Source organism: Bos taurus, chromosome 23, assembly GCF_002263795.3.
Source record: "Bos taurus isolate L1 Dominette 01449 registration number 42190680 breed Hereford chromosome 23, ARS-UCD2.0, whole genome shotgun sequence".
NCBI classification, from domain to species: domain Eukaryota; kingdom Metazoa; phylum Chordata; class Mammalia; order Artiodactyla; family Bovidae; genus Bos; species Bos taurus.
The window spans coordinates 25,795,426-25,820,995 of NC_037350.1; the positions used below are offsets into that span (position 1 = coordinate 25,795,426).

General features: G+C 41.6%; 1 protein-coding gene across 5 annotated transcripts in view; it reads left to right on the forward strand.

Annotated features, from left to right (window-relative positions):
• Nucleotides 1–366: 366 nt before the first annotated feature.
• Nucleotides 367–25,570, forward strand: part of BOLA-DRB2 (histocompatibility complex, class II, DR beta 2) — a 33,015-nt gene continuing 7,811 nt past the window's right edge. Inside the window, exons 1-6 of one of the 5 annotated variants that reach the window (XM_059880594.1) lie at nt 367–477; nt 598–657; nt 8,403–8,672; nt 10,716–10,997; nt 12,816–12,926; nt 13,369–13,392. In XM_059880594.1, the coding sequence (XP_059736577.1) occupies nt 420–477; nt 598–657; nt 8,403–8,672; nt 10,716–10,997; nt 12,816–12,926; nt 13,369–13,392 (805 nt within the window). In that variant the 5' untranslated portion in view covers nt 367–419. Of the gene's footprint in view, nt 478–529; nt 658–772; nt 858–7,600; nt 8,673–10,715; nt 10,998–12,815; nt 12,927–13,368; nt 13,393–13,703; nt 15,945–25,570 lie in introns of those variants that run through there. The other 4 variants (XM_024984086.2, XM_024984085.2, XM_059880595.1 and 1 more) reach the window with 4 other exon arrangements.

Here is a 25,570-nt window from a genome sequence, read left to right on the forward strand (position 1 = left end):
CAGCATTTTTCAGAATTGAAATACTTGAAAAATCAAAGTGCTTTGTTTTCAACAAGTTCAGTAATTTCCCCAAATCTACAACACTAAGTTATGATGCACAAAGGATGAGATCATAGGACTCTTAAAATGCAACAATTTTCTCTCCACTTCCTCAATTCCTCATACACTCACACCTACATTTGTGAAAGTATCTCAAGTAAGAGGAAAGATTTCCTAAAAGGCTCAAACTAGTGACACATCAGTGACCAGCACAGACTGGTGCCCAAGAGGGGCCCAATTAAAATATCTCAGATACAACTGGACCAAACCTTTAAAGTACTAAGTTAAAATAATCTTTTTAATGGAGAGAATTCTAAGTTTCAGAAGAGGACCTTCCTACTGAATCTCTGACCAGCAAATGATGATGCTATCCACCTCTGATGCTGATTGGTTTTTCTAACACTGAGATCACCCAATCCAGGAAGAAAGAGTTCATTGGTTAGTATTGTTTGGCCACGTGGGTTGAAGAGGGTCCTAGTCCTCACTGAGTGACTCTCAGCTGCTCCCTCACGCTCTGTGTTCTCCTGTATGATGTGTCTGTGGTTCACTGGATGGCAGCTTTGGCAGTGCTACTGATGGTGCTCAGCCTTCCCTTCTCTTGGGCCAGGGAAACCCAACGTAAGTGCACACCTTTGAGGGGAGGGTGAGCTATTATGGGTGGGAGAAGAAAGGGAGTTACCATTGTCTCTATGTCCAGACTACATCTCTTAAAAAACTGTGACATTCTCTTCAGTCATCACCAGTCCTTATCACATGGAGCCTTCGTTCCTTCCACAAGAAAAGGGCCTTGGATGCCTGCCTTCTGAATGCTGCTTAAGGTAACTCCATATACATGGGATAAGTCTTCTCAATTCTCCTCCAATAAAACCTCTCTAGTCTTACAACCCATTCCTCTAAGGATCTTAAGAGGATTGAGTCGCAAAGATACCCTGGAGGAGGAAATGGCAATCCACTCCAGTATTCTTGCCTGGAGAATTCCACGGACAGAGGACCCTGGTGAGCTACAGTCCATGGTATCACAAAGAGTTGGACACGAAAGAACACACACTCAACACACATATCAGAAAAAAGAAAACTTTCTCTGAAAATTTACAGGGACTCTCATGGAATTAGAACAGTCTCTCCTAGGAAGATGCTATGTTTGTCCTTAACAGAGTCTATGATGTTGCTGTCTCTCCCCAATATGTGAGAATGTATCAAAGAACACCCCTCACTATATCTTTTCCTATCTCCCTGAACCACAATGTTTAAAATGCCTATATCCCTGCCCTGGAGCTTCTCTGACAGAAGTTGGCGTTAATTTTCTCTCTTTCTCCTGGGTAAAGCATCTTGGAGCTAAACCAGGGATCTTTAACTACTTGGAATGACTCTGTAGATAAGGAGCATCCATAGGGTGTTCTTTAGTGCCTTAAAGAATTTATGGCATCTTCTGAAAACCTGATACAGGTTAGTGTTCTTTATAAATCTATTTTGAATCTTTCTACATGATTAGTTTCTCCTCTATCTCCCCATTCTCTGGTCTGAGCACATGCAAAGGGATTCAGCTAATAAAGGATAAATTACATGAAATTCTGTTTTTGTAAGTTACAAGTAGTCAAATATCAGCATTTTCATATGGCAAACCATAAACTCTGAGAAGAGTCCTGAGAATGTGAGGTTGTTTCCATCCTACTGGGTTGAAAGTCAAGAAGTAAGTCAAGGGAACTCATTGGCCTATCAGATATTGGCCCCAAACTTCGTAGGTTCACTAATAATGCCATTTAATTTCTTTAATTAGTCATGTTTGGTGTCCTCTCCTTTCTGGTTCTTCCCTATTCTTTCCTCAAGCTATGCCATGACCATTAGAAAAAATCCCCATTAGAGAAAAAAGTTTGCACAAACCCTCAGCACTATAACAGATCAATTGGATGAGATGAAACTTAATGAAAGTTTCCCTGAATCTTAAAATCACCTTTTCCTCTCTTGTGAATGTTTCTTCCAACTAGTAGGAGGAGCAAAAGGAAGTTTGCCTGAATTCCTCACAGGAAATGGAAAGGATATCATATGCCTACAGAATAAAAGAGTTTTAGAGCTGAGCTCTTTCTTGCCTTCCAGGAGTCACACAAAGACCCATTTCCAGAACACTGGGTGTATTCATTTTGAACTCACATGTCTTTTTCTGAGCAACTATTATATACTGGGTTCTGTTCTTGGCTCAGAGAATTCTATTTCAGCAACTTAGGAAAGTCCCTTGCAGTCATCAGCTTACCTAATGGCGGGAGAGGAAGACAACTCAGTAAACACTTAACAGGGAAAATCATTTCAGAGAGCAATAAATGTGCTGAAAGAACACTTCAGGGTTGTAGAACAGAGAGAACTGTATTCACCTGACTTCAGTTCAAGCGTCTAGGAAGCTCTCCCTGAGAAGGTGACAGTCGACTGAGACATAAACGATGAGAAGAAGCCAGACACGTGAGGGATCTTAAGGGACAAGTGCCCCAGGGAGACGGAGCAGAGGAGAGGCTGAAATGTGAGAAGGTGTTTGCTGTGTTTAAGGGACAGAATGAAGATTAGAGCGGCTGAAGCAAAGCAAGCTGGTTGGACAGTGAAATAAGATGAGATTGGAGAGGAAACTAGGAGCCAAATCGTATTAGGCTCTGGCGGTTGTGATGAGAACTTTAAAAAAAAAAAATTATTCATGTATTTATCTTTGGCTATGCTGGGTCTTTGTTGCCAAGCACGTTTTTCTCTAGCTGTGGTGCACAGGCTGCTCATTGCGGTGGGTTTTCCTGTTGCCGAGCGCAGGCTCTAGGGCAAACGGGTTTCAGTAGTTGTGGCTTCTGGGCTCTGGAGGACAGGCTCAATAGTTGTGGCGCACGGGCTTCATTGCTCCACAACACGTGGGATCCTCCCTGATCAGGGATTGAACCCATGTCTCCTGCGTTGGCAGGCAAATTCTTCACCACTGAGCCAACAGGAAAGCCCCCATGGTCCAAACTTTGACTTTTATTTATGGAGATATGTGAAACTACTGAGAGATTATAAGGAGAGTCAGTTTGTTTATTTTAAAAAATAATCTAGCTACCACGCGGAGACCGGACTCCAGAGGTTCACAAGTGGAGTGGAGGACACCATTTAAGAACATGGCAGAATTCTACAGGGCAGGTATACTGTGGCTTCACTTAGAGTGGTGGTGACAAAGACAATAGTAAAGATAAAGTGAACAGATTTGGGGAGATTGTTGTGTGACTTGCTCTTTTCAAACTTTATCATGTGACAAGAAGGTATTAGAGAATTCCTGAATAGTAAGTGGACCTAGTCTGACCCAGAGAACACTCCTCTCATTTCTAAGTGAAGGCCTGTATTCAAAGTCTGGGGACCTGTTCTTTTTTCTATAAGCTGTCTATATGAGAATGTTATTTTTTCTAACCTTCTCCTTTTCTAAGGGTTCAGTTCAGGTCAGTCGCTCAGTCGTGTCCGACTCTTTGCGACCCCATGAACCGTAGCATGCCAGGCCTCCCTGTCTATCACCAACTCCTGGAGTCTACCTAAACCCATGTCCATCGAGTCGGTGATGCCATCCAACCATCTCATCCTCTGTCATCCACTTCTCCTCCTGCCCTCAGTCTTTCCCAGCATCAGAGTCTTTTCAAATGAGTCAACTCTTCGCATGAGGTGGCCAAGTATTGGAGTTTCAGCTTCAACATCAGTCCTTCCAATGAACACCCAGGATTGATCTCCTTTAGGATGGACTGCTTGGATCTCCTTGCAGTCCAAAGGACTCTCAAGAGTCTTCTCCAACAACACAGTTCAAAGCATCAATTCTTCGGTGCTCAGCTTTCTTCACAGTCCCACTCTCACATCCATACATGACCACTGGAAAAACCATAGCCTTGGCTAGACAAACCTTTGTTGAAAAATTAATGTCTCTGCTTTTTAATATGCTGTCTAGGTTGGTCATAACTTTCCTTCCAAGGAGTAAGCGTCTTTTAATTTCATGGCTGCAATCACCATCTGCAGTGATTTTGGAGCCCAGAAAAATAAAGTCAGCCATTGTTTCCACTGTTTCCCCATCTATTTGCCATGAACTGATGGGACCAGATGCCATGATCTTCGTTTTCTGAATGTTGAGCTTTAAGCCAACTTTTTCACTCTCCTCTTTCACTTTCATCAAGAGGCTCTTTAGTTCTTCTTCACTTTCTGCCATAAGGGTGGTGTCATCTGCCTATCTGAGGTTATTGATATTTCTCCCGGCAATCTTGATTCCAGCTTGTGCTTCTTCCAGTCCAGGGTTTCTCAAGATGTACTCTGCATATAAGTTAAATAAGCAGGGTGACAATATACAGCCTTGACGTACTCCTTTTCCTATTTGGAACCAGTCTGTTGTTCCATGTCCAGTTCTAACTGTGGCTTCTTGACCTGCATAGAGGTTTCTCAAGAGGCAGGTCAGGTGGTCTGGTATCCCATCTCTTTCAGAATTTTCCACAGTTTATTGTGATCCACACAGTCAAAGGCTTTGGCATAGTCAATAAAGCAGAAATAGATGTTTTTCTGGAACTCTCTTGCTTTTTTGATGATCCAGCTAGTAATTCAATATTATTAATACCAATAATACTGGTATTATTGGGTGTACCAGGCAAAGTTAGAAATGAGTTATCTGGGGTTTTGAATAGGACTGAAATATCTGTAGTTGTAGTTTACTAATATAGATAAGTAGTGGACAAATGGCAGGGAAATTAAGAAGGAAGATGAATAAATTACATGTCTTTTTAATTGGCTGGTGAGGCAAAGAAATAAGTAAGTCATACTCAAATTTATTTTGCTGGAAAAATATCTCTTCATTGGGAGTGGATTCTTTAAAAACAGAAATTTCATATAGGAACAAGATTTTCAACAGATAAAATATTGGCAAAACTTTTAATGTAATTCTCAGTACTCCAAAATTAACCGTGGCTATTGACCACATATTTTCAGATGATTTATACTAGTTGAACTCATCCAGTGACAGATCACCAACACTTCCCCCAACTCCTTAACCCCGAGTATTTGGCAATATCTAGAGCCAGAAGCAGAAGCAGGAGATATTAAGAAGAGGTGGCAAGAATACACAGAACTATACAAAAAAGATCTTCATGACCCAGATAACCATGATGGTAATGATCACTCACCTAGATCCCGACATCCTGGAATGTGAAGTCAAGTGGGCCTTAGGAAGCATCACTACAAACAAAGCTAGTGGAGGTGATGGAATTCCAGTTGAGCTATTTCAAATCCTAAAACATGATGCTATGAAAGTGCTGCACTCAATATGCCAGCATATTGGGAAAACTCAGCAGTGGCCATAGGACTGGAAAAGGTCAGTTTTCATTCCAATCCCAAAGAAAGCTAATGCCAAAGAATGTTCAAACTACTGCACAATTGCACTCATCTCACATACCAGCAAAGTAATGCTCACAATTCTCCAAGCCAGGCTTCAACAGTACATGAACTGTGTAGTTCCAGATGTTTAAGCTGGGTTTAGAAAAGGCAGAGGAACCAGAGATCAAATTGCCAACATTCGTTGGATCATCAAAAAAGCAAGAGAGTTCCACAAAAACATCTGCTTTATTGACTACGCCAAAGCCTTTGACAGTGTGAATCACAACAAACTGTGGAAAATTCTGAAAGAGATGGGAATACCAGACCACCTGACCTGCCTCCTGAGAAACCTGTATACAGGTCAAGAAGCCACAGTTAGAACTGGACGTGGAACAACAGACTGGTTCCAAATCAGGAAAGGAGTATATCAAGGCTGTATATTGTCACCCTACTTATTTAAGTTATATGCAGAGTACATCATGTGAAATGCTGGGCTGGATGAAGCACAGTCTGGAATCAAGATTGCTGGGAGAAATATCAATAACCTCAGATATGCAGATGACACCACCCTTTATGGCAGAAAGTGAAGAAAAAGTAAAGAAAGAGCCTTTTGATGAAAGTGAAAGAGGAGAGTGAAAAAGTTAGCTTAAAATTCAACATTCAGAGAAGGAAATGGCAACTCACTCCAGTGTTCTTGCCTGGAGAATCCCAGGGATGGGGGAGCCTGGTAGGTGCCATCTATGGGGTCCTGTAGAGTCAGACATGACTGAAGCGACTTAGCAGCAGGAGCAGCAACATTCATAAAATGAAGATCATGGCATTTGGTCCCATCACTTCATGGCAAATAGATGGGGAAACAGTGGCAGACTTTATTTTTGGGGGCTCCAAAATCACTGCAGATGGTGACTGCAGCCATGAAATGACAAGATGCTTGCTCCTTGGAAGAAAAGCTCCAACCAACATAGACAGTATATTAAATAGCAGAGACATTACTGTGCCGACAAAGGTCCATCTAGTCAAAGCTATGGTTTTTCCAGTAGTCATGTATGGATGTGAGAGTTGGACTATAAAGAAAGCTGAGTGCCTAAGAATTGATGCCTAAGAATTGATGTTGGAGAAGACTCTTGAGAGTCCCTTGGACTGCATGGAGGTCCAACCAGTCCATCCTAATGGATATCAGTCCTGAATATTCATTGGAAGGGTTGATCCTGAAGCTGAAACTCCAATCCTTTGGCCACCTAATGGGAAGAACTGACTCATTTGAAAACACCCTGATGCTGGGAAAGATCGAAGGCAGGAGAAGAAGGGGATGACAAAGGATGAGATGGTTGGATGGCATCACCGACTTGATGGACATGAGTTTGAGCAAGTTCCAGGAGTTGGTGATGGACAGGAAGGCCTGGTGTGGGGCAGTCCATGGCATCACAAAGAGTCGGACCTGACTGAGTGACTGAACTGAACTGAGAGCCATTTTTGGTTGTTACACTGAGGGTTTCTTCTGACATCAAGTGAGTAGAGGCCAGAGATGCTGGTAGACAGCCTACAATGTTTAGAATAGCCACCCTCACCTAAGAGACATATTTGATCTCTTACCTAATCAGGTCAAATTTGAAAAGAGTTCTGTCACCAAATTTAAAAAATAAATTGGTTTTTCGAGCTATCCGGATTTGGAAATTCCAAAAAGGAAAGGTAGAAGTATACTGGGATCATGGTTTTAATTTCCTTAAAACTCTTCAAAAGTTTCCCATTTATCATAAATTCAAAACCCTAACATCAACTATAAGACTTTTAAAAACTGGCTTCTGTGATTTTTCTAGTGAAAAATTTCACCCTGCTTCCTCACTCTCTGTGCAAGTGAGAAGTTTTCCTCTGGATTCCTGCAGAAATTCATCATCTCTTTCAAGCCTTTACACATGCTACTACCTTTACCTGAAACATGCCTCCTTTTTCTCCCAGACATACACACACTTCTTGTCTTCAGCCATCTAAAGCTAACTTTCATGTCACATCTTTAAAAAACAAAAAACAAAAAACTGAAGTATAGTTGATTATGAACTTCCCCGGTGGTTCAGCTGGTGAAGAATCTGTCTGTAATGTGGGAGACCTGGGTTCGATCCCTAGGTGGGGAAGATCTCCTGGAGAAGGGAACAACTACCCATTCCAATATTCTTGCCTAGAGAATTCCATGGACAGAGGAGCCTGGTGGGCTACAGTCCATAGAATCGCAAAGAATAGGATAGGACTGAAATGACTGAGCTCACACACATTGTATCAAATGTTTGTTTTTATATTCCGAAAGAGGTTAGGCTACAGTCCTTGGGGTTGCAAAGAGTTGGACACGACTGAGTGACTTTCACTTTCATAGTTGATTTACAAATTTGTGTCATGTCATGTCTTAAATATCTTTTGAGACAACTTCTCTGCCACCCTAATGTAATTATTCTCTCTTCCTGAACTCCTAACTTTTCTTCTGATATTTCTGACTCTTGTGTAATTAACTCTTGCATGGTTGGGTTTCGTCCATCAGTCTCACTAAATGTTATACTCCTAGATAAGGTAGGGGAGAGGTCTGTTTTTCCTTCTTTGGATTCCCAGGGGCAGCAGCACAGGCCTGGCACAAGGTCAGCACCAGGTAAGGAAGTGTTTCAGGAACTGATGAAGGGCTGTGGGATGAGAGGAAGGAGCAGTGAGTGTTTTTCTGGTGAAAGCATTCAGGAGGTGGAAGCGATGGGGTAAATCCTGGCCCAGCTCAGGCTTGGAGGTCTCCAGCCAAGTGCAGAGCTGACTGCATCCCACATGGCTTAGAATCAGAGAGGCCTTCCCCGACCACCATGGTCTGGATTGATCCTGCAGATGAAAGATGAACCATGAGTGCTGGTAATTAGGGGTGCCAGTGGAGCCAATGAAGGAGTTCCTAGTGCTCCCTTCTCTCCTAGCGACCCCCTTCTCCCTCGCCCATTGGTGGGCGTTGCAGTCAGTCATTTCCAGGAGCCCGCCCAGTGATCAGATCTTTCACGTCTTCACAGCGCATTTCATCCATCAGTTTAAGGGTGAGTGTCGTTTCTCCAACGGGTTGGAGCGGATGCGGTTCTTTGCCAGATACATCTACAACACGCAGGAGGATGTGCATTTCGACAGCGATGTGGGGGAGTTCACGGCCCTGACGGAGCTGGGGAGGCTGGACGCCGAGTACTGGAACCAGCAAAAGGACTTCATGGAGCAGATGCGGGCCAAGGTGGACACGTTGTGCAGATCCAACTACCAGGGCATTGGTAGCTTCCTGAGGCAGCGCCGAGGTGAGCGAGGCCAGTGGGTGGCCTCGGGGAGGTTGTGTGTGTGTGCGTGCACGTGTGCAGGAATGTGTGTGTGAGAGAGAGACAGAGAGACAGAGAGACAGGAGGACACAGACAGAGGCTACGTCCAGGTGAGTGTTGGATTGTGAGCAAGTTCAAGTTAGGAAAGTTGCTGTGAGAAGATGAGACTGGGAGTCTCACATGCTGTCGGGGAGACAGTGTGTGATTGTGAGAGGGGAGAGAGCATGTGGCGGGGGAAGGGGCTGGGGGTCTGAGAGGACCGGAGAGGGTAAGAGGTATGGAGGACGGATGCAGGAAGGAAAGATGGTGGCAGACTGTGGGAGAGGTGAGGTGGCAGAAAGGGGAAGGGGATATGGAGGAATACTGACTGGGAGGGGCGGTTAGGCTCTCCTGGCTGCTCAGACATAAAGAATCTGCCTACAGTGCAGGAGACCTGAGTTTGATTCCCTGGCTGGGGAAGATCCCCTGGAGAAGAGAATGGCTACCCACTCAAGTATTCTTGCCTGTAGAATTCCATGGACAGAGAAGCCTGGCGGGCTACAGTCCATGGGGTCGCAAAAAGTTGAACGTGACTGAGTGACTAACCCTCTAGGTGGTTAGAGAGGAGAAGAGGGCATTGAGGTGTCTGTGATTGTGCTACCCAACAAAGGGCTGTGGAACTTGGACATTCATGGTCAGCTGTGGTACAGGAGCTTCAGCACATCTTCCTGGATGATGGACCCTTTGCTTCACATCTGCATCTTTTGCTTCTGTGGTCAGGGAGAAACTGGTTCTGGGTCCAGATTTTCACCTTTGCTCGTGCTTCAGCTGCACGACTCATGGTTTTGTTCTTTCGTCTCTGAAAAGCAACTCAGTATCTTGCTTGAAACAGAATAGGGCCAGATTGGAGCTGGTTCTGGGGTTATACAATTATAAGAAATTTTAAGTTTTGTACTCTTTTAAGATTAATTAATTTTTGACTGTGCTGGGTTTTCCTTTCTGCGTGCAGGCTTTCTCTAGTTGCAGCGAGCAAAGACTGCTTTCTGGTTGCAGTGCATGGGCTTCTCACTGCAGTGAGTTCTCTTGTTGCAGAGCATGGGCTCTAGGATGTGGGAGCTTCAGCAGTTGCAGCATGTGGGCTCAGTAGTTGTGGCACGGGTTTAGTTTCCTTGGAGCACGTGAGATCTTCCCAGATCAGGAACTGAACTTGCGTCCCCTGAACCAGTGGGTGGATTGGCAGGTGGATTCTTAACCGCTGGACCACCAGGAAAGTCAAAGACTTTTTTCTTTTTAATTAGTGACTTTGCTTCCTGCTTTACCTCTCCTTCAGGACTCAAGTTTTTCTTGGGATTCAACTCATAGACTTAGAGAATCACCCGTGTCTTTCCTTCTTCCCAGGGTGGAACCATTCTGAGATGTTCTAAGGTGTGAGTGCCTGGAGACAGCTTTCCCAGGATGTCATGTTCTATATCCACACCTACCCCACTGCTGTTCCCTAATTTATCGACACTTTGATTCATATTTTCTCTTCAGTTAAACAAGGATAACAATAGCTAACATATATTGAAGACTAAGTTCCAGTTATTGTTTTACATACTTCACATGGAATAATCCTCACATAGTGCTGAGAGGTAAATTAGGATAATAATACCCTTTTATAGATAGAAAGCTGAGGCACGTGGAAATGTAAAAGTTCTCCCAGTCACTAAGAGGAAGAGCCTGGATGTGAATCCAGTCTGTCTGGCTTCAGAAATCAGTACACTGTATGCCTTGAAAGATTTGTAAATGCTTCAGTTCAACAATGAATTATTTTTCATGCTATGAAACACACACACACATATTTTTTCAACATCTTTTAAATGTAATGGGCCAGTGCTGTAAGAATTAAAGTCAAGGCTCACAGTACTAGCTCCTAAAGTTGGGCCAAATGGCCTGTCTGGCCTACCTGAGACTGCAGTCTGCTCTGGTGATTGGTTTAGAAAGGCAGCCAATCAAGGAGACTCACTTTGTCTTGCTCACTGATTCCCTCCACTTTTTCTCTCCCAGTGGAGCCTACAGTGACTGTGTATCCTGCAAAGACCCAGCCCCTGCAGCACCACAACCTCCTGGTCTGCTCTGTGAACGGTTTCTACCCAGGCCACATTGAAGTCAGGTGGTTCTGGAACAGCCATGAAGAGGAGGCTGGGGTGATCTCCACAGGCCTGATCCAGAATGGAGACTGGACCTTCCAGACCATGGTGATGCTTGAAACAGTTCCTCAGAGTGGAGAGGTCTACACCTGCCAAGTGGAGCACCCCAGCCGGACGAGCCCTCTCACAGTGGAATGGAGTGAGAAGCTCTCTATCTCATATGTCCCTCACCCACCGTGGAGGGGGCTTGCTTTCCCCTGAATTTCAGGTGTCTCCTCTCCCTACAACATGTGTTCATTTGCTCCTTGTTCTCCTGTCCTTCAGCTGAGGTTATTGGGGGAGTCCTTTATCCTGTGATAGAAATCCTCTGATACTTTACGGATATCTTGGCATAGTTTCTCCAAATACCTACACCCCCTGGGGAGGCATTTCTTCCTGACAAGGAGAAAAGAGGTATCCCTGGTCTGAGCCTCCATGAAATCTCAAGTCACGGTCACCCTGTAACCTGGGCACTAGTCCCCTGCCTCCAGCTGGGCTTGTACTTCCGACACTGTTGCTCTGAGTTGTTCACTGTGATCTGAGAAAAGGTGCAGCCTTTACAGCATACAAACCTTCCTGACGTGAGTGGAGTTCAACCTCAGCTATGCCCTTTATTGGCTCTGTCACCACACACAAGCTAATTAACCTCATTCTGTCCCAGGTTCCTCACCTACTAAATATTGAAGTCCTGTGGCCTTATATCAGGACTGCAATGTTTAAATGAGTTCAGTGCCTGAATCTTGAAGCTACTCTGTGTGATTTTTAAGACAAATTTTTGTAGGAATTGCCAGTTATTCTGGTTCTTCCAGGGCAGCCTTCTTTCCTTCTTCTCAAAACTCTCTGTCTTATAATAGGTCTGCCCAATGTTATGTAGCAGCCTGGATGGGAGGGGAGTTTAGGGGAGAATTGTTATTGTTTAGTCGCTAAGTCATGTCCAACTCTTTGTGACCCCATGGACTGTAGCCCACCAGGCTCCTCCATCCATGGGATTTCCCGGATAAGAATACTGGAATGGGGAGTCATTTCCTTCTCCCTTGGGGGAGAATGGATACATGTATATGTCTGGCTTAGTTCCTTTGCTGTCTGCCTGAAACTGTCACAATATTGTTAATTGGCCATACTCCAATACAAAATAAAAAGTTTAATAAAAATTTCTCAATCTTATGCAGCCACTTTGGAAGGTGGTATGGAGATTCCTTAAAAAACTAGGAATAAAATCACCCTATGACCCAGCAATCCCACTACTAGGCATATACCCTGAAGAAACCAAAATTAAAGACACATGTACCCCAATGTTCATTGCAGCACTATTTACAATAGCTAGAACATGGAAACAACCTAGATGTCCATCAACAGATGAATGGATAAAATGAATGGTACCTATATACAATGTACGTATATACAAATTGACATTTGGCAGAAACTTAATCATATAAAGGGACACATTTGAGTCAGTTCTAATGAGGTGGATGAACCAAGAACCTAGTATACAGAGTGAAGTAGGTAAGAAAGAGAAAGATAAATATCATGCACTAACACATATATATGCAATCTAGACAGATGGTACTGTTGAAAGTTTCTGCAGGGCAGCAGTAGAGATACACACATAGAGAACAGACTTATATGCACACGGGACGGGGAAAGGAAGGAGAGAGTGAGTTGTATGGAGAGCGTAACATGGAAACTTACATCACCATATGTAAAACAGATACCTGTATGACTCAGGGAACTCAAACAGGGGCTCTGTAACCTAGAGGGGTGGGATGGGGAGGGAGATGGGCCGGAGGTTCAAGGGGGAGGGGACATATGTATACCTTGGCTGATTCATGTTGACATTTGGCAGAAACCATCACAATTCTGTAAAGCAATTATCCTTCAACCAAAAAAAAAAATACACTAAAAAATTCTCAGTCTTGGAGATTGAAATAGAGAAGTTGTATTTGGGATAAAAATGACTAAAATTAGCTTCTTTTCTCAGGAGCACAGTCTGACTCTGCTCAGAGGAAGCTGATGAGTGGAATCGGAGGCTTTGTTCTGGGTCTGCTCTTCCTTGGCGTGGGACTGTTCATCCACCTCAGGAGTAAGAAAGGTGAGGAACCAGTTGGCAGATGATATTCCTCGCAGGCTTTTGGGAGAAGAAATGTGACTTTGCTCGGGTGGTTCGGTGACCCTGTACAAAGTCTGTCATTACCTAGTTACCTCAAATTTCCTGAAAATCCAGACACTGACAGTCCATGATTAGCCATGGTTGAAACATGAAAGGTGATGGCCCATAACAATCAGAAAATGGTTAACACACATGAAATTTGGGGTGGAGATCCTGGGGCAAATGCGGGAAGAGACACTAAGGCTGATGAAATTACAATGGGTTTGTGTGAGAGAAGCTTCAGTTTCTCTCTATCCTGGCATCCAGTGATGTGGGCTGTGGTGTGAGAGAAATCTTAGGAGAGTGCTCTGGGTCTGGGAACATTGTGTTTGGGGATGGATTTACCTCCATCTTTTAACTATATGTCTTTCTTCCTCTTTTCCAGGACACCCTGCACTTCAGCCTATAGGTAATGCTTCTTAACTCTCTTTTAGAATCATATTTAGTCTCCTAGAGCAGATGGTAGAGGGGACAAGACAGGAGACAGAAATAATGAGAAAGACTGTGGATCTGACTTCTGATCATGCAGTTTACACTGAAGCTTCTTCTGTCCACTAAACAGAAGGTTTGAACTGTAAAGTGGCTTTGGCCCAAGGAGACTTAAGAAAATTTCCCCTTCTTACTGCAATGCTTTAACAGAAGGCTCTGAGAGGCAGAGACAAGGGGAAGTGCTGCTTGTAAAGTAAGACTGGAAATGACACTGTCCTCTGCTTCCTGAAGGACCCCTGAGCTGAAGTGAAGATGGTAACACTCAAAGAAGAACCTTCTGTCCCAGCTTATTCACGGCCTGAAAAGGTCTCCTGCTTGGCTCCTATTCCTCCACAAGAGTGCTTCTCAGGATCTCGATTGCTCCTGGTTGAGTGACCCTGCAGAAAATGTCCTTCTTGCTGGTTTCCTTGGCCCCCATGTTTGACCTGGATGTTCTCAGTATTGATCACCATACCTTATCTTCATTCTTTCCTGGTCCCCTTTGTTTTCAACCTTTAGTGCCTCCTGTGCCTCGGATCTTCTGTCCATATTATTATATAACTTTTTATCTCAAATAAATATGGACTGGCAATCATCTGCTTTATACAGTTTCAAGGAAAGAAGTAGAAAGAAAACAGAAGTGGAGAGTGGCATCATAAAACAATAATGGTTATTATTTCTTATATATTCCTAAATTTGGTCATTTGTGGATCTGGAGGTTTCCTTGCTCCCTTCCCTGTTTTTTCCTTGAGTTTTCTACATTCTGTCGTCAGGCATGTTTTCCAGGGCTAGATGAAAGGCCTTAATTCCCTCTATCATGGTGGTTTCCCACATCTTTGCAACCTCAAAGATAAACACACTTTATAGTAATCTGCTATTATTTAAAAGTTACAAAATGTATATTCCTGTTTTTTTTTTTTTTTTCTCCTTTGCCATGATTTTAAAACAAAGTATCTAATCCTGGGTTAGTTCACTCCTTGAACTCCTCTTTAATTAGACTAATAGTGGGCTTCAATATTTAAATCTTTTTCTGTCTCTAAGATAAACATCAGTGACAGGCTGATGCTGTGGCTGGGGTGTATTCTTCCCCATAAGTAGGTTTCAGAAGGCCACTAAGACAAAGCCACAACTCTAGTGGAAAATATGCATTTCTGAGTCCCCCCAGAGTGTGTGATAAACTACTGTCTGTTACAGGAAAATCCAGTATGGATCTTATCTTAGCAGAAATCAGAAACAATTCGGAAAAACAAAGGAAAATTTATGAATACAGGGATGTTCATCCAAACAAAAAAATATCCTACAACTGGAAGAAAAATGAGATTTTCTACTCTAGAATAATCCCCAAAATGTACTTTCAGTAGGTTTAGATTTGTACAGTCTATAACATTTTAAAAACTAAGATAGAGGAGGAGAATATCTATCTATCATCTACTTACATTTGTAAATAGAAACAATGGCAGAACTATTTTTAAAAAATTGTTATCTTTTGGGCAAATGAGAGAATAGATTAAAGGGGACAAATATGAAAGTCAGACTTTTTTGAATTTATTTCATTTAATAGTTTTAACTAGAGGAACGTTCAAATATTCTATGTAATAAAAATAATTTTAAATTAAAAGATTAACAAAGTGATGCTTAAAAACTAAAAGCAAACTGGAATGATTCAAACAAATTTGACCAAAAGTATATGATAGAAAACAAGCTAGAAAAGTAAATCAAAAATTTTTTGACCCTTGCATAAACGATTGTTGAACTATAATGGTAAGTAAGTATATAGTTTTAAGTTCCAAAGACTTTAATAACATAAAAGAGTTGGATAGGCTCAGAAACCATGGTGATTTCTCCTAGCTCAAGAAGCCACCATGATAGAAGGAATTAAGGCCTTTCTCCTAGCTCAGGCTTAGGCAATTAAATTGCTGACAAAGTTGGTGTATTCTGCTATTGTATTCCCTCTGAAGTCAATGTGCATGCTCACTCGTGTCCAACTCTTTGTGACCCCATGGACTGTAGCCTGCCAGGCTCCTCTGTCCATGTTTTCCAGGCAAGAATACTGGAGCGGGTTGCCATTTCCTCCACCAGCGGATCTTCCCGATCCAGGGATTAAACCCACGTCTCCTGTGTCTCCTGCCTTGCAGGCGGGTTCTTTACTCATTGAGCCATCAGGGAAGCCCATTTCATCTGAAGAGTCAATTTCAAATGCAAACTAAATTGAAACAGTAGGTAATACTGTTCAGAAGTTTATTACAAAGTAATTGTTGAATTCTTCACAGTCCTGCACATCTATTATTTTCAAGCAAATTCAAAGTTTGTTTTTGTGTATGTTAATTATACTATGTGTTATTTGTGTGAAACAGGTTATCATCCTGTAGAGATTTGATAAATCATGTCTGCCGTGTGCATACAGTTGGGATAAGTTTTATTTGATCCCAAGGTTGCAACTTTACTGTCATTTTATTCTCTGATTTGAATAAATAAGTGTTTCATTTTGTTTGAGACCTGTGGTGTGAAATTACAAGGTAGAACTGAGGTCTATAGTATGAATATATCTATGAAGACACTTTCTGCTACTAATAGCAGAAGAATCCAATCTAATTAGCTTTACTTTCCTTTAACTTATCTCACATAATGGATAGACCAAGATAGGGAATTTCCAGAGTTGGTCGATTTATAAGGCCAATGGCATCACCAATGATCTGAAAGGCAGGAAAAGAGAACTGTTGCTTCTCATGTGGTTTTATGAGAAGCAACCAAACTTTTCCCTTAGTGTTCCCAGCAGACCCACTTCCTCACAATTAGGAGGATCATAGATGACGACGGCAGTTCACATAAATCACGTTTCACCCTTGGTGACATGGGCCTGCCTCCTCTGATGCACAAGGGAAGGAGAGGTTTAAAATCATCTTTCTCTTTTAAGAGAAAGAAATGGTCCATGAGGTAAGGAGGATGATTTTACAGCATGGAAATACAGTGTCTGGTACTATTCGATTGTATTTTTGTAACTGCCTCATGAAGGATGATAGGTATTTAAATAACAGTGTCATTTCAGGGATTTTTTTTTTTAGCACTGAGACTTAAGTACCAGCCATAAGCCACTTCCTTCCACCTCAAAAGCAAATAAGCAGGAGGATTATTTGTTTGATTTTAGAATATATGCTGGCTCTTAATTTTATGAGGAAAACTATATTTTTCAGGGAATTGTTTTTTTAAAGGACATGTAATCAGGAATTACTCACTTCTTAAAATGCTAAAATCTATTATACATCTATTTTACCAAGCACTTTTTTGCATTGACTTATTATTTGTTATGCGTGTGTGCTCAGTTGCTCAGTCATGTCTGACTCCTTGCGACCCCAGGGACTCTAGCCCACCAGGCTCCTCTGTCCATGAAATTTTCCAAGCAAGAGTACTGGAGTAGGTTGCCATTTCCTACTCTAGGGTATCTTCTTGAGGAGGATTAAGAGATTGAACACCCATCTCTTGCATCTCCTGCATTGGCAGGCAGATTCTTTACCACTGTGCCACCTTGGAAGCCCTATTACTTGCTATATGAGTCCAGAATTAGATCCCTGGACATTTGAGGTTTAGAGTAATACAGAGAGTTTCAAGTTGTTTGTCAAGAATAACCCAAACTCATTCTTTTAAGCAAAATGGCTACTTCACACACACACACATATGAAAATGTTCATAGCAATATTAGTCTTTATAACACAAAACTGGAAACAATCTTAATATCCATCAGTTAGTGAATGGAAAAGCAAAATGCATTGTATCTATGCAATGGAAAACTATTTAGCAATAAAAAAAGAACAAGTGAAAAACATCTAAAAGTATTTGTGATACATGCTGCAAAGTGGATGACCTTAAAAAATAGCCTAAGGGAAATAAGTGAACGGTGCTCAGTTGTGTCCAACTCTTTGTGACCCCATGGACTGTATAGTCCATGGAATTCTCCAGGACAGGATACTGGAGTGGGTAGACTTTCCCTTCTCCAGGGGATCTTCCTGACCCAGGAATCGAACCAGGGTCTGCTATATTGCAGGAGGATTCTATACCAACTGAGCTATTATCAGAGAAATAAGTCAAACACAAAAGACTACTTTTCATAGGATTCTATATACATGAACCATCTATAAAAAGCAAATTTACAGACTGAAAGCAAGTCATTGGGTCTCTAGAGCTTGGAATGGAGTAAAAACTACCTGTAAACAGGAAACCTTTGGGGGTGTTAGAAATGTTCTAAAACTGGATTGTGGTGGTATTTGCACATATGTATAAAATTACTAGAAATTTTCCAGTTGAGTATGAAGTAAACTGTGGATGTGCTGTATAGATAGCCTTTATTATGCTCAGCTCTGTTCCTTCTAGATCCATCATAAATCAGTGTTGAATCTTGTCAAGTGCTTTTCATGCAGTTCTTTAAATGACCATGTAAGTTTTATCCTTCAGTTTTTAATGTGGTGTATCACGTTGATTGATCTGCAGATGTTGAAACATCCTTGCATCCCTGCAATAAATCCCACATCACAGTGTATGATCCTTTTAATGTATTGTTGTATTTGGTTTGTTAATATTTTGTGGAGGATTTTTACTTGTATGCTCATCACAGAAATTGGCCTATAATTTTGTTTGTGTGTGTGTGTGTTTTGTGTGTATCAAACCTGGTTTTTCTCTCAGGGTAGTGTTGGGTCATATAATGAGTTGGAGGCATTCCTTCCTCTTCAGTGTTTTGGAATAATTTGAGAAGAATAGGTATTAAATCATTGAATGTTTGGTAGAGTTCACCTCTGTAGCCATCTGCTCTTAGATATTTGTTTTCTGAGATGTTTTTAATTACTCTTTCAATCTCTATACTAGTAGTTGGTCTATCAGATTTTCTATTTCTCCGTGATTCAATCTTGGAAGGTCGTATGAGTCTAGGAATTTATTTTCGAGGTTGTCCAATTTGTTGGAGTACAGTGTTCACAGTATTCTATTATAATCCTTTGTATTTCTGTGGTATCTGATGTTATTTCTCCTCCTTCATTTTGGATTTTATTTATAAAATCCTTTTCTCTTTTTTCTTAGTAAGTCTAGCTAAAGATTTGTCAATTACAAAAAAAGATTTGTCAATTTTATTTATCTTCTCAGTGAACCAGCTCTCAGTTTCATTAATCCTTTCTATTGCCTATTTAGTCTCTATTTCATTTATTTCCACTCAGATCTTTAGTATTTGCTTCCTACTGTCTTTGGGATTCATTTATTCTTTTTTCTAGTTCCTTAAAAAAAAAGAAAATTTACTTATTTATTTGACTGCACAGGGTCTTAGTTGTGGCATGTGGGATCTAGATTCATGACCAAGAACAGAACCTTGGCCTCCTGCATTGGGAGCACAGAGTCTTAGCCGCTGGACCACCAGGGAAGTCCTTTTTCTAGTTCCTTTAAGTGTAATGTTAGATTATTTAGTTGAGATTTTTCTTGTTTCTTGAGTTAGGCCTGTATTATTATAAGTGTCCCTCAGTATTTCTTTAACTGCATCCAAAGATTTTGGTATTTCATTTTTTAATTTTCATTTATCTTTAAGTATTTTAAAAATTTCTTCTTTGATTTCTTCATTGACCTATCTGCTATTCTTAGCATGTTGTTCAGTCTCTGCATATTGATGACTTCTCTAGATTTCTTCTTGTAATTGATTTCTATTTTCACACCATCGTTAGTCACTTCAGTCATGTCCGACTCTGTGCCCCACGGTGGACTGTATAGCTCTCCAGGCTCCTCTGTCCATGGGATTCTCCAGGCAAGAATACTGGAGTGGGTTGCCATGCTTTCCTCCAGGGAATCTTCCTGACCCAGGGATAGAACCAGTGTCTCCTACCTCTTCTGAATTGGCAGGTGGGTTCTTTACCACTAGTGTCACCTGGAAAGCCCCATATTTGCTATAATTTGAATCTTCTTAAATTTATTGAGACTCTTTTTTGGTCTCAACATATGGTCTATTCTTGAAAATTTTCCATGTGCACTTGAGAAGAATGTGTATTCTTCTGCATTTGGATGGAATGTCTTTACATCTAGCCTAATATTTTACTTAAAGCCACTATTTCTTTGTTGACTTTCTGTCTAGATGATCTGTCCACTGATATAAGTGGGGTGTTAAAATCCCCTACCATTATTGTATTGCTGTCAATCCCTTCCTTTAGACAGGTTAACATTTGGTTTATGCATTTGGGTACTTCTGTGTTATTGTGTGGGCTTCGCTGGTAGCTCAGTGGTAAAGAATCCAGTTGCCAATGCAGAAGACGTGGGCTCAATCCCTGGGTTGGGAAGATTCCCTGGAGAAGGAACTAGAGCCAACTTCAGTACTCTTGCCTAGGAAAGCCCGTGGACAGAGAAGCCTGGTGGGCTACAAACCATGGGGTCACAAAAAAGTCAGATGCGACTTAGTGACTAAACAGCAACAATGTTATGTGCACATGTATCATTAACTGTTATGCCTTCTTAGTGAATTGTTCCCCTTACCATTCTAAAATGTCCATCTTTGTCTCTTGTCATCTTTCTGGCTTGAAGTCTATTTTATCTGATATGAGTGAGGCTACACCACTGTCTTCTGGCTGACATTTCCTTGGAGCCTCACCTTCCATCCCTTCACTTTGAGCCTACATTTGTCTTCAGAGCTGAGGTGCATCTCTTAGAGACAGCACATCATTGGGTCTTGTTCATTACTCCATCCAACCATCATGTGTGTTTGGTGAATTCCTATCATTGACATTTAGTGTGATTATCGAGAAATGAAAAATGGCAACCCACTCCAGTATTCTTGCCTGGAGAATCCCTCGGACAGAGGAGCCCGGTGGGCTCCAGTCCGTGGGGTCGCACGGAGTAGGACACGACTGAGCGACTGAGCAGAGTACCAACATTCGATCTTTCCTGGCTGCTCTGTACTTCCTTTTCCTTGTGCTTCTGTCTGCCACTTTAGTTTGTTGATTTTGCATAATGTTTTTCTGTTTCCTCTTTTTTGTTTCATATCTCTGCTCTAGATTTACAGCATATGGTTACCATGAGGTTTATATAAAATGTCTTACAGATAAAATAGTCCTTTTTCTGCTGACATCATCGTATCTCCATTTGTCCAGGCAGGTTCCATCCTTCTCCTCATCCTCGCTTCTGTTTCTGTTGTCTCAAAACCCCTTTCCATGTTGTGAACTTGTTACCAAATTGAGGCAGTTATAGCTGTTTTTACTACTTTTTTTCTCAATTTCCCCTTCATACTATAAATAAGTGTTTAAAAATCTGTTGTGATAAAGAGTTGCAATTTTCCGATTCTGTCTGTCAATATATCACTTCCTTAAGTTTTGTGTACTTTTGCTTTTTTGTCTCAGGTAGAAGGGCACTTTTAACGTTTCTTATAAGGATTATGTTGATGGCCTTGTTCAGCTTTTGTTCTCCTGGGAAGGCCTTTATTTCTCCTTCTTACTTGAATGATAATGTTGCTGGTTAGACTATTCTTGACTGACAGTTTTTACCTTTCAGAATTTTGAGTTTGTCATTTCACCTTTCTGTGGAGTATCTGCTGAGAAATCTGCTGAGAGTCTAATGAGGGTTCCTTTGGCATATACCATCCTTTTTCCTTGGCCTCCTTTAAAATTCTCTTAGTCATTAATTTTTTGGAGGCTTAATATAATGTGTCTTGGAGAGGTGATTTTGCATTGAGATAGTTAGGTTTGTTCTTAGATTTGTGAACCTGCATATCCAGTTCCTTTCCCAAGTTTAAGAATTTCTCAGCTATTATTTCTTTGAGCAAACTCTCTACTTTCTTCTCCCTCTTTTCTTTTTCTGTAATACCCATTATCCTAATTTTTCCTTTGCAAAAGAGTCAGATAGTTCTTATAGAATTTCCTCATTTGTTTTTAGATCTTGATTCTCTTTCCTCTTCTACTTGTATCATTTCTAGATTTCTCTCTTTAAACTCACTAATTCTCTCTTCCATGTGCTCCGCTCTATTTCCAATGCTTCTAATGCATTCTTCATCTAATTTATTGATTTCTTCAGCTGTAGAATTTCGGTTTATCTCTTTTTTTAGAGTTTCTACCTCTTTTGTACATATTGCTTCTGCTCATCACTTTTATTCCTGAGCTCACTGAACTGCCTTTCTGGGTTTTCTTGTAGCTTGCTATTTTGAATACTCTTATCAGATCACAATAGTGCATGACTTTACGTTTGGTTCCTGGAGAACTGTCATTTTCTCTTTGTGATACCATGTAACAGTGGTGCTTCATGGTGATTGATGGGTTGTTCCTTTACTGGTACATCTGAAGGAACACCTTTCTTCTTTAGGTAAAACTTAGAAAAAAAATTAAAACCTTAATTCTAATGATTCTCCCTTTAGAAATTAGAGTTCTTTCTATGTGTTCCAGTAGGTGGCGCTATATCGCAGCTGTTTGGTTTCTTCTACCTGCCCTACCTCCAGTTGTATCTGAGATTTGGCAAGTTCACTGCCTCTGTCAGAAGTGTTGGCCATCTGTACCTCCTGGGTCGCTGGTGCCTCGCTGCTGCCAGTGTCCCTAGCAGTGTCACCTGGGGGCACTTCTGAATGGAGCGTGGGGATCTCCTGAGTCACAGGACCTGTTGCTATGGAGAGGGGAGGAAGAGGGTGGGGGATGGAAGGCCAGAGTCGAGGGCTTTTCCGCTGTAAAAGCTGAGGGAGAAGCAGTCCTGTTCAACTTCTGCTGTGTAAAGTTAAAGTGTTAGTTTCTCGGTTTTGTCTGACTCTTTGCAACCCCATGGATTATTATATGACTACATCAAAGGATATATAACTGATAGTTTTTTCATAGGATTCTATTTACTAATTAGCAACATATTCTTGTATATTTTCTTGATATAAAGCAAGAGAAGGTGAATAATAAAAGGACGTGTTCCCAATAAAATAAGAAAAATCCTAATGGGGAGCCAGGAATAAGGAATTGAACATATTTTTGTTTTTTTGTTTTTATATAAAACATTAACAGGCTTCCCTGGTGGCTCAGATGGTAAAGAATCTGCCTGCAACGCAGGAGACATGGGTTTGATCCCTGGTCTGATCCCTGGGTCAGGAAGATCCCCTGGAGAAGGGAATGGCTATCCACTCCAGTAATCTTTCCTGGGGAATTCCATAAACAGAGGAGCCTGGTGGGCTATAGTGCATGTGGTGGGACCATAGAGTAGGACATGGTTGAATGACTAACATGGTGTTTCTATTCTCTATTAATTCTTCTAAAGCAAAAGTGCGCCAACAGCTGACTTTGACTTTTCTTGATCTTTCAGCCTCTTGCAAACTTTGATCAGGACAGTTGGCCTTAGCATATTCTTAGATTAAATGCTACAAAGATACCTTCAAGATCCTCCATTCCACACAGATCACCTACACTAAACCTCTTTTTCCATGTATATTTTGGGGGTGCCACTAAACTTGGACAGTATCAGGAGAAAAACCTGGGAATTTTTTTCACTAGAGTTAAGTTACTGACTAAATTTCCATTTCCTTTAGTTTATGAACGACATCGCTTCCTGTCAGGAAGTACAGACTATACTCTAATCAGTGGCTGTAATTCTGTAACATCACCAGTTACCGGGGGATGGTGTTCCTTAAAGGGTCAACAGAATCATAGCATTTTTTAGTATTGAGAAAGGTACCTTCATGTCAATTGTAATTTCCCCAAATCTACAACAAGTGTAAAAAGGATCAAAGTTCTCCTAAATTGCAATCATCTGCTCTCTAGCACTTCAGCTTGTAAACACACTCTCACATACTTTTGGTGAAATGTCTATATCTTTAAGCAAGAGAGATGAATGTTTTTTAGGCTCAAACATGGAGCACACTGGCTCTCAATACAGGCCCAGATAAAATGTGTCAGACACAACCAGATCAAACATTTACAACACTAAATTAAGAACAATCTTTTAAAAACAATATGTATTTATTGAGCTGCCCTGGGTCTTAGTTGCGGCATGCAGGATCTTGGATCTTTGTTGTGAGTTCTTTCATTTGTAGCGTGGGAACTCTCAGTTGCAGCACATGGGATCTAGTTCCCTGACCAGGAATCAAACCTGGGCCCTGTGTATTGGAAGTGTGGAGTCTTAGCCACTGGACCACAAGGGAAGTCCCCCCCACCTTTTTTTATTGGAGTATAATTGCTTTACAATGTTTTGTTAATTTCTGCTGCACAATGAAGTGAATCAGCTATATCTATATATATATATATCCCCTCTCTCATGGCCCACCCTCCCACCACCATGCCCCCCATCCCATCCATCTAGGTCATCACAGAGGACTGATGATGTCTGTTCTTTACAACTGCATCTCTATTCCTGCCCTGCAGACACCAAAACAGGACAGGCTTAGAAAAGTCTAAGTTTCAGAGAAGGACATTCATACTGAATTTATGACCAGCAACTGATGATGTCATAGATCACTGATGCTGATTAGGTCCAACACTGAGATCACCCAATCCAGGAACAAAGAAATGAGTTTCTTGATTGGTGTTACTTGGGATACAGGTCGGGGGAGGGTTCTTGTCCTCACTGAATGACACTCACATGCTCTCCTCTCCCTTTCCTTTCCTGTTCGCCAGCACGGTATGTCTGTATTTCTCCAAAGGCTCCTGGATGGCAGCTCTGTTAGTGATGATGGGGCTGAGCCCTCTCTTGACTTGGGCCAGGGAGACCCAATATAAGCGCACACCTTGGGTGGTGAGCTATTGTAGTGTGGGAGAAGAAAGAGTACTTTAGTCTCTATGTCCAGACCACGTCCCTTAGAGATTGTGACTCCAACCTACAACAAACAGTTCCTGAATACTTGCCGTCTCTATGACAGTCACATACGCAGCCACCATATCTATATTCTATTTCTCCTCAACTCCTTCCCAATGAAGGAGTCTTGCATTTCCAGCCTTGCATCCCGTCCCTTTAGGTATTTGAGAAAATTCAGAAATAATTGTGTTAAAATAATTTTTCATTCAATAGTTCTCTTTATTATATTGAATTGTGCAAGAAAAAAGGAAAGTTTTCCTGAAGATTTTATGGCAGATCTAAAGAATTAGGGAGTGCTGTGCTGTGCTTAGTTGCTCAGTCATGTCTAACTCTTTGTGACCCCATGGACTGTAGCCAGGCAGGCTCCTCCATCCATTGGGATCCTCCAGGCAAGAATACTGGAGTGGGTTACTGTGCCCTCCTCCAGGGGATCTTCCCAACCCAGAGATCGAACCTAAGTCTCCCACATTTCAAGTGTATTATTTACCATCTGAGCCACCAGGAAGCCCAAGAATACTGGAGTGGGTAGCCTATCCCTTTTCCAGGGCATCTTCCTGATCCAGAAATCAAACCAGGGTCTCCTGTATTGCAGGCAGATTTCTTTACCAGCTGAGCTACCAGGGAGACTTGTTCTAAAAGATCATGTTATGTCCTCAACAGGATCTGTGCTGATGCCATCTCTCCCAGTGGGAGGATATATCAAGGGACCTTCCCCATCATCCTCTTTCCTTTTCCCTCAAACCCCAATGTTTATAAAAATTTGAATCCTTGTACTAGATGTTCTTTGACAGAGTTAATTTTCTCTTTATTTATCTTGGGTAAAGTACCCTGGAGCTGAAGCAGGGTTTATTAGTACTTGGAATGACCAGGTAGAAAAGGAATAAATATGGGGTGTTTTTTGATGCCTTAAAGAACTGAAGGCATCTTCTGAAAACCCAGCACAGGTTAGTAACCAGCATGAATCCATTTTGAGCCTTTCTATGCTATCAGTTTCTCCTATAACTCCCCTTTCTCTGACCTGAGCATACAAGTATCCAATAATTCAAGGAGTATAGAATAAATTATATGAAATTCTGATTGTGTAGGTCATAGATAGTCAAATATCAGCCATTTCACATGGCAAGCCATGTGCCCTGAACGGGTACAGAGAGTGTGATGGTTGTTTCCATCCCATTGGGCTGAAAGCCAATAGGCAAGTTGCGGGAACTCATTAGCCTCTTGGAGTCTCAGGCCCACAGTTCATAAGATCGGACATCATGTCCTCTGTTTCCTTTAATCAGTAATGTTTGCTTATATCAACTTTTAACTCCTTCCAGTTCTTTTTCGAACCATGCCATCACCAGATTTGAAAATCCCCA